Below are 15,746 nucleotides of genomic sequence, written 5' to 3'. Positions count from 1 at the left end.
GAAGGTGGAACCAGAGGGGTCTTCTCTCTGAGACGAGGAAACTAAGGATGACACTAATGATACAGGTACGGTTACTAATCCGTGGAGAACCCCAAAAAGAGTTGTTGCACATGCTAAGGAGGGACAGAGATTAGATACTCATGCTCATAATGCAGGTCGTAAAGCTAAAGCTCTGAACAAGTTTGAAATTTTGCAAGAAACAGTGGTGACCAACAAGGAAGGCAGTTTGAATCCTAGCTCCTCCTATGGATAGCTACAACATCTTAAGTTGGAATATTAGAGGGCTAAATAAAGTAAATAAACAGAGCCCAGTTAGTGCTTTATGTAATAAATACAAAGTGGGAATTTGTGGTCTTTTGGAGACTAAACTGAAGGGTTGCAGTGTTAGTAAATTCATGGAGAACCATTTTCCAAACTGGGACTATCATACTAGTTCCATCATTGAAGGTCGTATCTTCGTAATGTGGAGAAGATTGTTTGTTAAAACCATTATTTTAGAGGAATCCTCTCAAGCAATTCATTGTCAGGTGAAGATGTTGGGTTTGCAGCAGGAATTTGGGGTCACATTTGTTTATGGTCTTAATTCGATTGAGGGTAGCAGATTTCTTTGGGAAGGATTATAGAGTCCTTATCATATGCCTAAAGCCTGGATCTATCTTGGTGATTTTAATGCCCTCTTTCAGGCAAGGACAGAGTTGGAGGCAAGGCTGTTTCAGACTCAGAGTTACATGACTCTTTAAAATGGTTGGCAGGTGCTCAGATTGAACCTCTTCGGGGTATTGGCTCCTATTACACGTGGTCTAATAACCAAGAGGGTGCCACTAGGATATATTCAAAAATTGACCATGTTTTGAGCAATGAAAAATGGCTAGATTTGTTCTCTAAATCTACAGCAATTTATAGATGGGAAGGCATATCTGATCACTGTTCTTGTCTGGTTTGTTTTCAAAATTCTGAGCAGTTGGGATCCAAACTTTTTCGCTATTATAACTACTGGGCAGAGCACAAGGATTTCAATGAGTTTGTGGTTAATAGCTGGAGAGGCCCAATTACAGCTTATGGTATGAATGCCATTTTTCTTAAGCTGCTGAGGCTTAAGCACTGTCTTAAAAGTTTTAATATGGACCGAATAGGAGATTTACAAGAAAATTATCATAAGGCCAAGGATGCTTATCAAGATGCTCAGCTGCAAGCTCAAGCTCACCCCCTTGATTCATACTATCAAGAGGCTGAGAGGACTGCCGCATGGGAGTATTCTGTTCAGGAGAGGTTATATCAGAGTTTTTTAATTCAAAGGAGTAAGGTAACTTGGTTAAGACAAGGAGATCTGAACACTTCCTTTTTTCATGCGTTTCTTAAGAAGCGTAAGGCTGAAAATGGGATAGTTTCTTTTATGACAGAGGAAGGGCAGTTAGTTGAAAACTATACATAAGTGGTATCTCATTTTCTGGGTCATTTTAAAGCTTGTTTAGGCAGTCCTAGTTCAGCTTCAGGCAGGGTTAATTTGCAGCATATTGACTTAGGTCCGAAGCTTTCAGTTGAGCAGCAAGCTTCGCTTTTGAGACCTTTCTCTAAGAAGGAAATTCGGGAGGCTTTATTTAGTATTCCTAATACTAAATCCTCAGGTCCTGATGGGTATGGTTCCGGCTTCTTTAAAGCTGTTTGGAGTAAGATAGGAGAAGAGATTTGCTCGACTATCTCTTACTGTTTTGAATCTGGCAATTTTCCTTCTAAGCTTCATGAAACAACCATTTCTTTGATTCCTAAGATTGCTAATCCTTCTTGGGCTGTCGACTATAGGCCAATAGCTTGCTGTTCCACACTGTATAAATGCATGGCTAAGTTGATTTGTAAAAGGTTGGCTGCTGTTATTCCCGTTATTGTTAATTCCAATCAAGGAGCTTTCATTCAAGGTCGATCTATTGCTCACAATATCATGATCTGTCAAGATCTTATTAAAAATTATGGGAGAGTTTCTACTTCTTCGAGATGCGCTATTAAGATAGATTTGAGCAAAGCTTACGATACCATAGACTGGCTGTTTCTTGAAGGCTTGCTGAAAGCTTTAAAGTTCCCCATGAAGTTTATAGGCTGGGTTATGTCTTGTGTTAGGAATACCACCTATTTTCTAGTGATGAATGGTCGAGTTCAAGGCAAGTTTAAGGGGGGGAAGGGGCTGAGACAAGGTGATCCTATGTCACCTCTTTTATTTGTTCTCATCATGGAGTATTTGACTAGAAGTCTTCAATATGCAGCACTTAATTCCCTTTTTCGTTTTCATCTGATGTGCAAGAGTTTAAAGCTCATTAATTTGTGTTTTGCGGATGACTTGCTAATTTTTTGCAAGGGAACTCTCCCAGCTGTTAGAAGTGTTAAGAGGGTGCTTGATGATTTTTCCGTTGCTTCTGGTTTGATCATTAATTATGGTAAATCTCATATTTTTTTCGGAGGAGTCTCTATGGCGGATAGAAATAGAATTTCTCAAGATATTAACCTTGCAGTGGGTTCATTTCCCCTAAGATATCTAGAGGTTCCAATGAGGCCTTCTAAATGGAAACATACAGACTGTGAGGTGTTCATTCAGAAATTTAGATTGAAGATTCAGAACTGGGCTAGTAGACACCTCTCCTTTGCTGGCCAGATTCAACTTATTAACTCTGTTCTTCTCGGGCTTCGTAACTATTGGATGTCTATCTTTGTTTTGCCCCAAAGTGTAGTCAAGGAAGTTGAAAGACTTTGTAGAGGGTTCCTTTGGGGATTTTCTCGGCAGAGGAGTAAATTGCATATCCCTTCTTGGCAAAAAGTTTGCCTTCCAAAAGCTTATGGTGGCTTGGGGTTTAGAGATGGTTCCTTGTGGAACCGGTCTGTGCTGGCTAAGTATGTTTGGGCCTTATCTTTCAAGCATAACTTATTATGGGTTAAATGGATTAACTCCATTTATCTGAAAGATAAGAGCTTTTGGAACTATGATTTAAAGGGGGACTGTAGCTGGTATTGGCGGAAATTGTGTCATCTGAAAAAGTACTTCAGTTATGCTGCCATTTCAGCTGCTGATATGAAGGGAAAGTTCCTGTCTTCGAAGTTGTATAATAGCCTCCTGACTCAGCAAAAGGATGAGTATTTTCGGACTGTTTGGAGCAGATTAATCCTTCCTAAACACAGGTTTATGCTGTGGCAAGTGATTAATTCTCAGTTACTAACAAGGGATAACCTTAACAGACTGCATATCCCTTTGATCTCTCTGATGTGTCCGGTCTGTGATGGCTACCAGGAGAATCATGCTCACCTGTTTTTTGAGTGTTTTCTTTCATCTCGGCTGGTTCATCTAATTTTTAACTGGTTGGGTTTTGCAGCTTGGCCTTTGGATTTTAAGGGCTGGCTGGTTTGGCTTACTAGAGATAAGAGAGGTACTAAGGCTAATATAGTAACCATGGTGTTTGCACCAACCATTTATAGCATATGGACCAACAGAAAAAGATATTACTTTGAAGGATACTCCTCCTCTGTTTGGAATCTGGTTCAGGATATTAAATTCACTACTAAACATAGGCTTTACTTAGTGTCTAACAGATTTAATACAGCCCAAGATCAAATGTATATTCATAATCTTCTTTGTAATTAATGACTGGTTCGGCCAGTTATAGTCTGTTGCAGTTTTTGTAGCTGAAGTTAGTTTGTAATTGGTTGGTTCATTTGTTCAATGAAGCTTTTCTATTCTTCTTGATCAAAAAAAAAAAAAAAATTCCATTAATAAAAGAGGTCATTTAGCTAAAAACTATTTAAATTAGGCCAAAGTACAAATTGCACTATAGAAAGATGCTATTTTGCTAAGAAACCCATAAGATTATTATATTAATGAGTTTAATTAATAATTTTGGCTATTGGTATTTTATATTATAGGTCCATGGTCCCCAAGTCGCATTTGTCCTACACTGTCAAGGATAATGATGTCACAAGAATAATTTATAGAGAGAATGGCTAAATTGCATAGGAATTAATTTTTCAGGGCAAGAAAATAATTATGGGTAATTGATTAATTGTGAATTAAATAATTATTTAACTATATAGTTTTATTTTGAAAATTTTCATATAAAAATAAATATTAATTATGTTTGGATTAATATTTGGGAGAGCTTAATTATTATCTTATTATAAAATAATTTATTTAAAACTGATATTTTTTAAGATAAAGTTAATTTTGAATCAACTAATATTTATTTTGAGATAAATATCTTGTAATAAAATTAATTAAACAAACAAATAAATGAAAAAATCAAGGATAGATATATAGTGTACACGCCACTCACTGTATTTGACAGTGAGTGGCCACACACACATATTCCAATCCCTAAGATTTGAATTTTGAATTTCAAATTAATTTTTTTATATTTAATTATTATTTTTTAAATATAATTCAAATTAAATAATTAAAAAGGTTGTATCTAATCAGTTTTATTTTTTCAATAAAGATTAACTAAAGTAGTTAATTATCTTTATAAACTTGAAAAGAAGCGATTATTTTCTCAGTGAGTTGTTTCTAGGTTATCTGACTCTCTCAAAGAAAAAAACGATAGAATTTTCTAAACCTGAAATTATAGAAGTTTCTATAGCCTCTCTATTCTCAATCCTCTCTAGATCTCATGTGCTTAGTACATCTAAAGAGCCTAAAATCAACTTGAGAATCCTACGTGCCCACACACATCCTTTAATGTTAGAGGATTGGCTTAGAATGCTAAGCTATGAGCTCTCATAAGGATAGGAAGATTGTTGATTTTTCTAAAAATCTCAAGGATACTTGATAGGCTACAAGATGTAATCACTATTCCTTGTATGTGTTATTTAATATATATATATATGTATATGTATGATCTTGGATAGTATTAATGATTTTTTGAAAACCCCTCCCTATACTTTTTGCTGCATATTTTGATATTTTTCTAATTTAATATCGACAATTTTTATTAGAGTAGTCTATACATATATATATATTAAATGTTGTGTGGGTTTTGATCATTTTTCATATCTATGTTTGATATATATATATTGAATGGATGGATATATTTTTTGAGTTTATGGTTAAATGATGGATCGTTAATTAGATGGTGTTATTGGGTTAGCAATCGCATTTTATTTTTTCTTAGATCTTGTGTAAGCCATATGGGGCATAGGAATTTTTGTAATTTTTATTTTTAAAATTTGAATGTAAAAATTTTGGTCACAAGAAGAGAAAATGGCCCGAGCCATATGCAAACACCATTTTCACGACCCAGTGGCCTATCCCACCTGATGTGTTCGCCCATTGCACATGGCCACCTGATGCGTGCACACCATGCGCCTGGCCACCTGATGTGTGCGCTCCCCTTGCGCTTGATCCCTTGATTCATGTGCGTCTCAAAGCCAGCCTAGCCCAGTGCCCCCTACGCCTAAGTGCCATGTCGAGCCCCTTGTGGCTCACCCTCCATGTCATCGACCTTATCCTTAGGGCACCATTCATGGTGCTCAACAAAATCCCTATTTTTGTGTTGATTATATTTTCTTTAATTGATTTTTTTAAATTGCTTGAATTTGAAAAATGAATTATCTTATTTTATTTTGATTAGAAAAATAAAATATATTTTAGTTGGTTAAGACTTTATCTTAAGTTTAAATAATTATTTGAATTTTATTCTTTTAATTATTTAAATTTAACCAAGTTAAAAGGATGACAAGAATTGCTATTTAATTAAAAATTATTTTAAATTAAATAAATTAATTTGAAAATTTGTTTCCAATTAATTATTTGGGCTGAATGGATTCCTAAGAATTATGAAGATGGGATAAGAGAAGAAAAGCAGTTTGGAGTCTTGCAAACACCTGAAGCCCATTTTATAATTTATATTTCTATTTTTTCCAAGGGTTGTAAATTTAGAAATACCCAATAGTATTCGGTCCATCATTTATTGTTTATTTATTTTATTTATTTAAATATATGTTAATTAATGTTTGATTGACAATAGTGCCGGCAATTCGTGTAAACGTGTCAGATTCGTGTCGACACGATTAAGGTAAACACGAACACGACACGATTATTAAACGTGTCAAAAATACGAACATGACACGATTATTAAACGAGTCAACACGACACGAACACGATAACACGATTATGACACGATTAATCATAACTATGCGAAAAAAATCATAAAACCTATACAAATTATTCGTGTTATCGTGTCTGACACGATTATGACACAACACGATTATTAAATGGGTCAACGCGATTATGACATGACACGATTAAGGTAAACATGAACACGACACGATTATTAAACGTGTCAAAAACTCAAACACGAACATGACGTGATTATTAAACGTGTCATGTTCGTGTTTACCTTAATCGTGTCGTGTCATCGTGTCGTGACCCAAATTGCCACCCCTAATTGACAACATGATCACATTAGTCTATTACAGGTTATTCATGAAACCTCACACACTTTTGATTAATCATGCATCTTTTAGAAACATGATGATCTAGGATTGTCCTAAGTGTTTATATGAATTGTTTTAGTGAAATCAATTGCATATAAACTGTTAAGTCTTAAATTAGTTAAAACTTGGTAAATCACACAATAATAAATGCAATATTTATTATAGGCCTTTAAGAAAACTAACTTTATATGAAAAGTGTTTTAGTAAAGTTAGATGAATGTAATGGATAATTATTTAGATCTCATTAATTGTAGAAAGAAACTCTTTTATAATTATGTTTTTTGTAATTAATTACATTTATAGGGTTATTAATAAACTAGTAATTAATTTAGAATTAATTGATTAGTTTAATAAACACATTTATTCTAAAATAGCGAGTGGGAGAAGGTTAATATTGGGAATACATTTTACAGGACCATAAATATTTTCATGTATGTTTCATATATTAAAAAAATTAACATATAAAACAACCTAGAAACATATTTCTAATGAATTTCATTAAGTAAATCAAATAACCAAGTTTAAGAATCTTACTTTTTACACAGCGGATATTGAGACTCCTTCCTTCACTCTCTCTAACCCTTGTTCATTTCTGTCGAAGAATAATGACAAGAGAGTCAACTGGATCTTTTAACTACACTGTCTTCCACAATTACTTTAGATCACCTAGACTAGAGTAGGCCATTCTCAACACATAAGACAGGAAAATTATAGAAAAGAGAGAATATGAGCGGCTACAATAGGTCTCTTGAGTCTAAGTTTTTGCTTTTTCACTTCACTACTTTCAAATTTTCAAAATCCTAGACTTAAGTATCTATTTATAGGAACACTTTAGAGTTAATTTAATTGAATTAAATAATTAAAACAATAGCTTAAAAATCCCTATATGGCTGAATATTATATATTTTGCCAAACATTGGGATTTTCTATTTTTAAATTCAAAGAATAAAAATCTTTAAATCCAAATATTAGTATTTTCTATAATTATATAATGAAACAAAATAATTATTAATTAATTAAATATAATATATAATAAATATAAACTGATTTCGTTTAACGAAATTTTATAAATATTTTATTACAAGTTTATATACATAAATATATATTTAAAATTATATTTAAGAATTAATTAATTAATTAAATCATTTATTCAAATTAACTCATTATAATTTGAACCTTGATTTAATACTATTTATCAATTTGACACCAATTTGTTATAATTTATAAATTTTCCCAAATTTCTCTTTTCTTCTTAAAATTCTACATCTTAGTAAAATTGTTCAAAATTGGCACAAATTTTTTTTGACAATCCTAATTGATAGTTAAATCAATTAATCAAGACTATCTAGATGATTTAATCAAAGGAATTGTGGGGACATGGACTCATGAATTCAAGCTCCAATAAGTTACAGTAAAATTATTATCGAATAATTTCACTACCTTATTAATTTCTCGTAACTCAACTAAAGACTCGGAATTGCACTCTTGAACTCAGAATTGTTTACACATAAAGTAAACACGTTATCTATTGTTACAACTATAATTTTTCATTCAACCCTCTATAGATGATCTACAACTGAGTCGGGTACAAATTACTGTTTTACCCCTCATTGTATTTTATCCTTAAATACCACTAAGCTCCTTGTAAATGATATTTCCATGAACTTTAATCACAGAAATGAGTACTCAATCATTTAACTTGTTGAACCAAGCTATAAGGTGATCATCATTTCACTTCTTGCTAGAAGCTATGGATGTTCATATCTATGATTAACACTCCCACTTAATAATATTACCAAGTCCCCAAGATGTAAATATAGGCTAGTCCGTAGGGTAAATTGTTAACGAACAAATCAAAGGACTTGAATAACGCAATCAATTAGAATAGTAACCACTCATAATTGAGATTGAATTGACCTATGGTTAGCTTATGATATGACTACAGTAGATAATAACGGTATATTTACTTATCTATCTAAACTCAATATCGGTCCAGTCCCATGTAACAAATACATCTGATCTTATCTACTTTGCTATTGTTCTGGAAAGAACATAACACTACAATGTGTAATTAGACCATATCGTAGATTGGAAAGTTAGTGTAAATCTTGTGCACTGACTAATCTTAGGACTAACTTATTTTTTAACATATAATCATATTTATATTCTATTGTGATTACATCACTATAAATATGATTAGCTATATGCTCGGGATTTAATAGAAGTTTATATTAAAAAAATAATAAAAATAAAACATGTGAGCAAAGTGATTGACCTAGTCAAAAATGATTTCTATTCTTTTATTGGTAATAAAATGAGATTACAAAGAAATCGAGTTTTAATTAGGGTATAAAACCCCAACAAACTCACACTTGCACTAATTAAAACTAATGTCTTAATTCTACTAATCTCATTTTCATGATATGCTTATCAAATGTAGCTTTTGGTAATGTCTTTGTAAACGGATTCGCAAGATTGTCTTCAGATGCAATCTTCAAAACTTTCACATCTCCCCTGGCCGCATATTCTAAAATTATGTGACACTTCCTTTCTATCTCACATATATCTGGTCTAGTACACAACATAGCATACATCATAATTGAAGATGCGTAAGGAACTTTTCTCATTGCATCTTCCTCTTAAGGAGTCTGGGGAGACTGCTTCTTTGAAAGATGAATCCATGGTGGGACGGTAGACGTCCTTTCTTAGAATTTGACATTGAGAAGCGTTCAAGCACTTTATCAATGTAAGCTTCTTGAGATAGAGCTAAGAGTTTGTTCTCTCTATCCCTAATGATCTGGATACCTAGAACAAAACTCGCTTCACCCAAATCCTTCATCTGAAATTAAATGCTCAGCCAATACTTCACATATGATAATTTCTTAACATTGTTTCCAATGAGTAAGATATCATCTACATAAAGAACCAGGAATACCACTATTTGATTTGCCCTTGCTTGATAAACACAAGGCTCGTCAATATTTTGTTCAAAGCCATAGGTTTTGATTATCTCATCAAACATAAGGTTCTAGGAACGAGAAGCTTGCAAGTCCATAAATGGACATATTCAACTTGCAAACGTTTCCTTCTTGTCCAGCTACATTAAATCCTTCTGCTTGATCCATATAAATGACTTCGTCAAGCTTCCTGTTAAGAAAAGTTGTCTTGACGTCCATTTTCCAGATCTCATAGTCGAGAGAGCACTACTATGGATTGGAGGATGCGAATGGACTTGAGCATGGCTACCAGACTAAAAGTTTCATCATAGTCCACGCCTTCTCTTGGGTATAACCCTTTGCCACTAATCGAGCTTTATAAGCTTCGATCTTTCCATCAACACCTCGTTTCTGCTTGTAGATCTACTTGCACCCAATGGCCCTAAAATCACTAGGTGCTTCCACGCGGTTCTTCGGCAACAGGTAATTAAGAGAAGAAGAGAAAGAGATTAGTACTTAAAAGTAGAACCGCCGCAGATATGAAATCTTTGTGAGAAGAACTAGGTGACCCTAAACACGTTTTTTAAGTGGTTCGAAGGTTAAAATCCTTCTACTCCACTAGTCAATATTATTGATCTTTTCTGGGTAATTGGTTTACAAAATATATAGTTCTTACAAGACTATTTTTTCCCACCCCTATCAATTCCCAGGGTCTCCATATTTATAGGAGAAGGCACCTGGAAATTGGTAGGGAGGTCATCCCGTGACCTTACCATTTGTCATATCAAGTCTGTGATATTCATGATTACTTCCTAAACCTGACACACAAGTGTGGTCTAGTCAGTATGGAAGGAGATAATGGGCCGCACGGCCCAACCCATCCGTGGGTGTCTGAATACGCACGTTCCTGCGGCGTGTCCGAGAAGTCAGGGGGATATCGGACACGTGATGGCAGGATTATGCACGTTTATCTTGCGTGTTGACTTCCCATAGGGTCAGAGCTTCCTGAGAAGCTCGCTACCGGAGCAATCCATAACCCGAGCTGATCCTTCAGTGGTCGTCGGATGTTGTTCCCAGCTCCTGGAACAGCATGATGAGCAGGAAACTCCATCCCCTCGAGCTAGAAAGGGCCCGTCCTGAAGATAAAGCCTCTGGCCTGTGGGAGCCTCGGGCTAAATCATGTTTAGTCCGAGGATCGTCCTGCTAAACAGCCCGTGGGAAATCCAGGGCGTACATCTGCCCCCCAAGCTCCTGCTCGTGGTCCATGACGTCAGACATGGGAGACCACAGTTGGAGCTTTTAGACTTCTCCCACAACCCTTCGCATTCCATGCTTTTCGCATGCGTCTGATACGTGGAACGCCGTGGGTGGCGACGGTACATTCTACGAGAACCGCATTAAATGGCCTAGCCTACTGTCCAGCCGTCGTTTCACATTTCGAGTGGAGGGTCTCCCAGGAGCCTTTTACACGTGATCCCCCCTTGTATAAAAAGGGGGTGGTCATCCCACGCACGGACCACCTTACCATTCAGAACCTCTCAAATTTCCTTCTTTTCTCTCTGACCTTCCGAAGAGCAAAACCCTCATTTCCATTGCTCTCATCTTCTCCGTTCACGAAGCTTAAGCGTGCGAGTTCCTTCAAGGCCTTGGAGACTACTGTGCCAACGAAGCCCCTACCCGCGCAGCAACCTCGCTCACCATCCAACCCTATACTGTAAGTCTTCTGTCCCTATTTATTTTTGAAAGCATGCCACTGTAGCCTAGGTAAAAAAATTTACTGTAGCCACATGCAGAGGTTTTCTGGGTCGCGCGGATATGGAGGGTGATGGCCCTTCTTTGATTAGGGCACATTTGCCATGGGACATCGCCTTAGAACATGGGTTCCATGATTCTTTCTTAGGAACAATTTCTGGTAGGATCCGTAGGAACTTTGGGTGCAAAAACCGGGTAGCTTAGGGAATACGCCTTAAAAGCGGTTTTGCCACGCCTTGCCTGTTGAAACTTTCCCCCCAAGGCAAAAAAAAATTTTCTTACTCTGAGCCATCTGACACATGAATTCCGAGTAATCTGGGATCTGTTGAGGGCATAGGCGCGTGTTCCTTGGAACGCGTGGCACCACTCTCCACGGGCTGGGCTTACCCCAGCTCGTGTACTTAATGCTTGCCTCACTCTCCTGCTTGGGTCGCCTTTTCTAAAGTGTTTTCTTTTGTTCGATAGGCGACCAGATGGCTCCAAAGAGAAATCTGCCACAGAAGAATGTGGGAAGTTCGGCCTCCCAGAAGGATAAAGGAAAGGCGGTGGTGACCAGCTCGCCAATTCCTCACTTTGGACCGGCGGTGGAGAAGCAGGCCGAGGTGGCTCCTGACGCGTTTTTCGAGGCGGAGAGAATCGTCTCGAAGATAACCAGCCAGGCAAAGATCACCAAAATCTTCCTTAACCACAACATTCCTCTGGGGAAGACCTCCGTGATCGCCCGACCTGCTGCGGATGGGGAGAGGAGCTGCACGCCGCTCGACGAGTCTTTCGCGGCCTGGAGCGGGGAACACTTCAAGGCAGGGGCCTTCCTCCCCCTGGATCAGTATTTTGCTGATTTTCTGAACTACGTGGGGTTGGCCCCATTTCAGCTCCCCCCCAATTCCTACCGTCTGCTGGCGGGACTGAGGTATTTGTTCCAAAAGCATGAGTGGGAGGTCCCCACTCCTGCTGATATCTTGTATTTCTTCTACCTCAAAGCCAGCCCGGACCAGCGGGGGCGAGGCGACGGGTTCTATTACTTAACCCGCTTCCCTAACACAGCAGCAGTGATCGAGTTGCCGAGCCATCCAAACGACTTCAAAGACCAGTTTTTTATGTCTACTGGGTTCCGAAACTGCGATCATCATTATTTCAACCGCCCTCGTAAGTAATCCTCCATTTAGCTCGCCTTTTAACGGTTATCTTATTTTAGCTCGTCCCTTATTCCAATTCTGATTTCAACCAACCTTGCAGCCATCTACTCGAGGACCGAAAAGTCCGTGACCCTCGGGGGTCAATACGACACACTGGCGAACCTGCCTCCCAGTGAGAAAGACTACCGCGTGCTCGTGACGGACGAGACGATGGTATTCTGCAAGCTGATTTTCCCAAATCAGACTTTGAATTTGAAAAGGCCCCGGGGGCCTCCCCCAGCCCGCGACAACAGGCCGATCGTCGCGGAGGAGGTCGCAGATGACGAAGGCGAGGAAGAAGGTGAGGAAGTTCCTCTGGTGAGGAACAGGAAGTGGAGCTTGGAGGTCGCCCAGGGGATGATCGAGGAGAGGGCCCAATCCGGAGCAGCCGCGGGTCCTTCCGGTCAAGGTAACTTTTACTTATTTAAGAACGTAGATAGGGCCACTGCAGACCCCCGGCTGGTTAGGTTCAACCCTAGGCAGCTCGTCCATCGTCACCCAAGGAATCCGGACCTGGACACGCTTCTGCTCCACTGCGTTGACCAGCTCGTGCTGGACAACCAAGAGAGTCGGCCCAAGGGTACCGTAGTAGTAGATAATACCCTAGCCTTTAGGTCGGCCATTTTTGAGGAGTACGGGACCAATTTACGCACGTGGCCTGCGCTCCAGAGGGGCGTCTACGCTCCGGGGATTAGGCAGTACGTAGAAGAGTCCAGCCCCGATTCAGAACCGGACCTAGAACCTTCGCTAGTTCGTGAGATAATCGTCCTAGGCTCTTCCAGCTCGGGGGGTAGGGCTCCCTTAGTATTTGCTTTCTTATTGCCTTTATTTCTGTATGATTGCTGATAACCGTGTTTTTTGCTCTTTGGCAGAAGAGATGTCTCAGCTCGGGAATAGTCTGCGGGGCGTTGTGTTTGGTGGGAATCCCCCAGCGGGGCCGAGGTTAAAGAGGCTTCGCGAGTCCAAGAGCTCGACCGGGGTCTCCACCAAATCCCCAGCTACGGAGAAGGGGAGAGACCCGTCATCCCAGGTCGCGGGGGCGAACCTCCCTGTCGCCAGGACAGGACTCATGCATCCGCCACCCCAACGATCTCCACTGGCCGCCCAGGACGGGGTAATAGAGGTCGGGAATCTGGCCGCGGCAGCCCCGGACGTGCGTATCCCGGTCGACCCCCGGGCTCTGGAGAAGATGCCCGAAGCATTCCGGGGTACGGTGTACGAGTCGGCCAGCTACGCCGTCAGCCACTATTACAATATCAGGGAGAAGGAGCTCCGGGCCATCGAAACAACGAGCCCGGTCCGAGTTATAGAGTCCGCTATGGACATGACTTTAACGGTAAAGTGCCCCCTTCTTCTAAGGCTTTGACACTCACACGCCGCTTTTCTCCTTCCAGCTTGCTAATTTATCACTCTTTTCTTGCAGGGCATGGCTGCCGCCTATAGAGGCATCGTTAGGACCAAGGCCCAGCTCGAGGGTTTGGAAGCAGATCGCCAGACTGCCCTCCAGGAGTCTCAGGAGGCGAGAGACGCCTTGGCGGCCTCAAAAGCCGAGCTAGAGAAGGTCCGCTCGGAGAACCAAGAGCTTAAACGCTCCCTGGCCGCATCCGAGCTAGAGAAGCTTCGCTCCGAGAACCTAGAGCTTAAAAACTCCCTGGCCGCATCGCGGGCAGACCTTGAGGTGGCGAAGGCCGAAGTCCAGACCTCCCAGACCGCCCTGAAAGACGAGCGGGTCGTGTCGGAGCAGTCCTTACAGGACCTATTCTATCACTGCTGGTCCCACAATCCGGACGCGGACTTCTCCTTCATGCCGCCGGACCTCTGGGCATTCCTGTTGCCGCGGCTTCAAGCCCGCCTGAATAAGGAGGCTCCTCCATCGGAGACTGGAGAGGCCTCTGCCGCGGCGGAGCAGGGTGAGACCGCGACCTCCAAAGGGCCAGCTGATGGGGCTTAGGATGCTTCTTGTTTTCGTATTTTGAACTCTTTTTTTTTTTTATTGTAATTCTCTTTTTTATGTGAGGCGTTTCCGCCTCGAGACAATTTGCTCAACCAGTTTTACATATATATTTTCATGTATTTGGTCATAATTTATCTCTTTATTTTTATGAACGTAGTTCGAGTTAACTTTATCCGTATCCCGGGCTCTTTAAATAAGATCCGCGTTCAACAATTTTCTAGTTCACTCCTAAGTTTTCTGACCTGGTTAAGACCAGGAGCTTATTTTGAAAAAACTCAGATCGCGTCAACTTTTATCCGTATCCCGGGCTCTTTAAAGAAGAACCTCGGTCAACAAATTTTAGCTAACTTCTAAGTTTTATGACCTGGTTAAGACCAGGAACTTATTTTGAAAAAACTTAGTTCGTGTCAACTTTTATCCGTATCCCGGGCTCTTTAAAGAAGAACCTCGGTCAAAAAATTTTAGCTAACTTCTAAGTTTTATGACCTGGTTAAGACCAGGAACTTATTTTGAAAAAACTTAGTTCGTGTCAACTTTTATCCGTATCCCGGGCTCTTTAAAGAAGAACCTCGGTCAACAAATTTTAGCTAACTTCTAAGTTTTATGACCTGGTTAAGACCAGGAGCTTATTTTGAAAAAACTTAGTTCGTGTCAACTTTTATCCGTATCCCGGGCTCTTTAAAGAAGAACCTCGGTCAACAAATTTTAGCTAACTTCTAAGTTTTATGACCTGGTTAAGACCAGGAACTTATTTTGAAAAAGCTTAGATCGCGTCAACTTTTATCCGTATCCCGGGCTCTTTAAAGAAGAACCTCGGTCAACAAATTTTAGCTAACTTCTAAGTTTTATGACCTGGTTAAGACCAGGAACTTATTTTGAAAAAACTTAGTTCGTGTCAACTTTTATCCGTATCCCGGGCTCTTTAAGGAAGAACCTCGGTCAACAAATTTTAGCTAACTTCTAAGTTTTATGACCTGGTTAAGACCAGGAGCTTATTTTGAAAAAACTCAGATCGCGTCAACTTTTATCCGTATCCCGGGCTCTTTAAGGAAGAACCTCGGTCAACAAATTTTAGCTAACTTCTAAGTTTTATGACCTGGTTAAGACCAGGAGCTTATTTTGAAAAAACTCAGATCGCGTCAACTTTTATCCGTATCCCGGGCTCTTTAAGGAAGAACCTCGGTCAACAAATTTTAGCTAACTTCTAAGTTTTATGACCTGGTTAAGACCAGGAGCTTATTTTGAAAAAACTCAGATCGCGTCAACTTTTATCCGTATCCCGGGCTCTTTAAAGAAGAACCTCGGTCAACAAATTTTAGCTAACTTCTAAGTTTTATGACCTGGTTAAGACCAGGATAGGACTTAGTTTGTGATAACTCTTATCCATAGATAAAAATTAACACCTAAGTCGTTAAGGAGACCTGGATATATCCGGGTACCATATGCCCCCCAAGTAACTGGGAA

The 15,746-nt window shown here is 39.4% G+C and overlaps 1 protein-coding gene across 1 annotated transcript in view; it reads left to right on the top strand.

Moving 5' to 3' along the window:
* Positions 1-395: 395 nt before the first annotated feature.
* LOC133785314 (uncharacterized) overlaps positions 396-15,746 on the top strand; it is a 32,910-nt gene continuing 17,559 nt past the window's right edge. The window contains exons 1-4 of the mRNA XM_062224562.1: positions 396-594; positions 684-1,269; positions 1,477-3,253; positions 3,354-3,407. Coding sequence (XP_062080546.1) covers positions 396-594; positions 684-1,269; positions 1,477-3,253; positions 3,354-3,407 — 2,616 coding nt within the window. The remainder of the gene's footprint in view (positions 595-683; positions 1,270-1,476; positions 3,254-3,353; positions 3,408-15,746) is intronic.

This window comes from Humulus lupulus, chromosome 6, assembly GCF_963169125.1.
Source record: "Humulus lupulus chromosome 6, drHumLupu1.1, whole genome shotgun sequence".
Taxonomy (NCBI): domain Eukaryota; kingdom Viridiplantae; phylum Streptophyta; class Magnoliopsida; order Rosales; family Cannabaceae; genus Humulus; species Humulus lupulus.
Note: the sequence above shows the minus strand (reverse complement) of the source record. Positions and strands in the feature narration are given on the sequence as shown.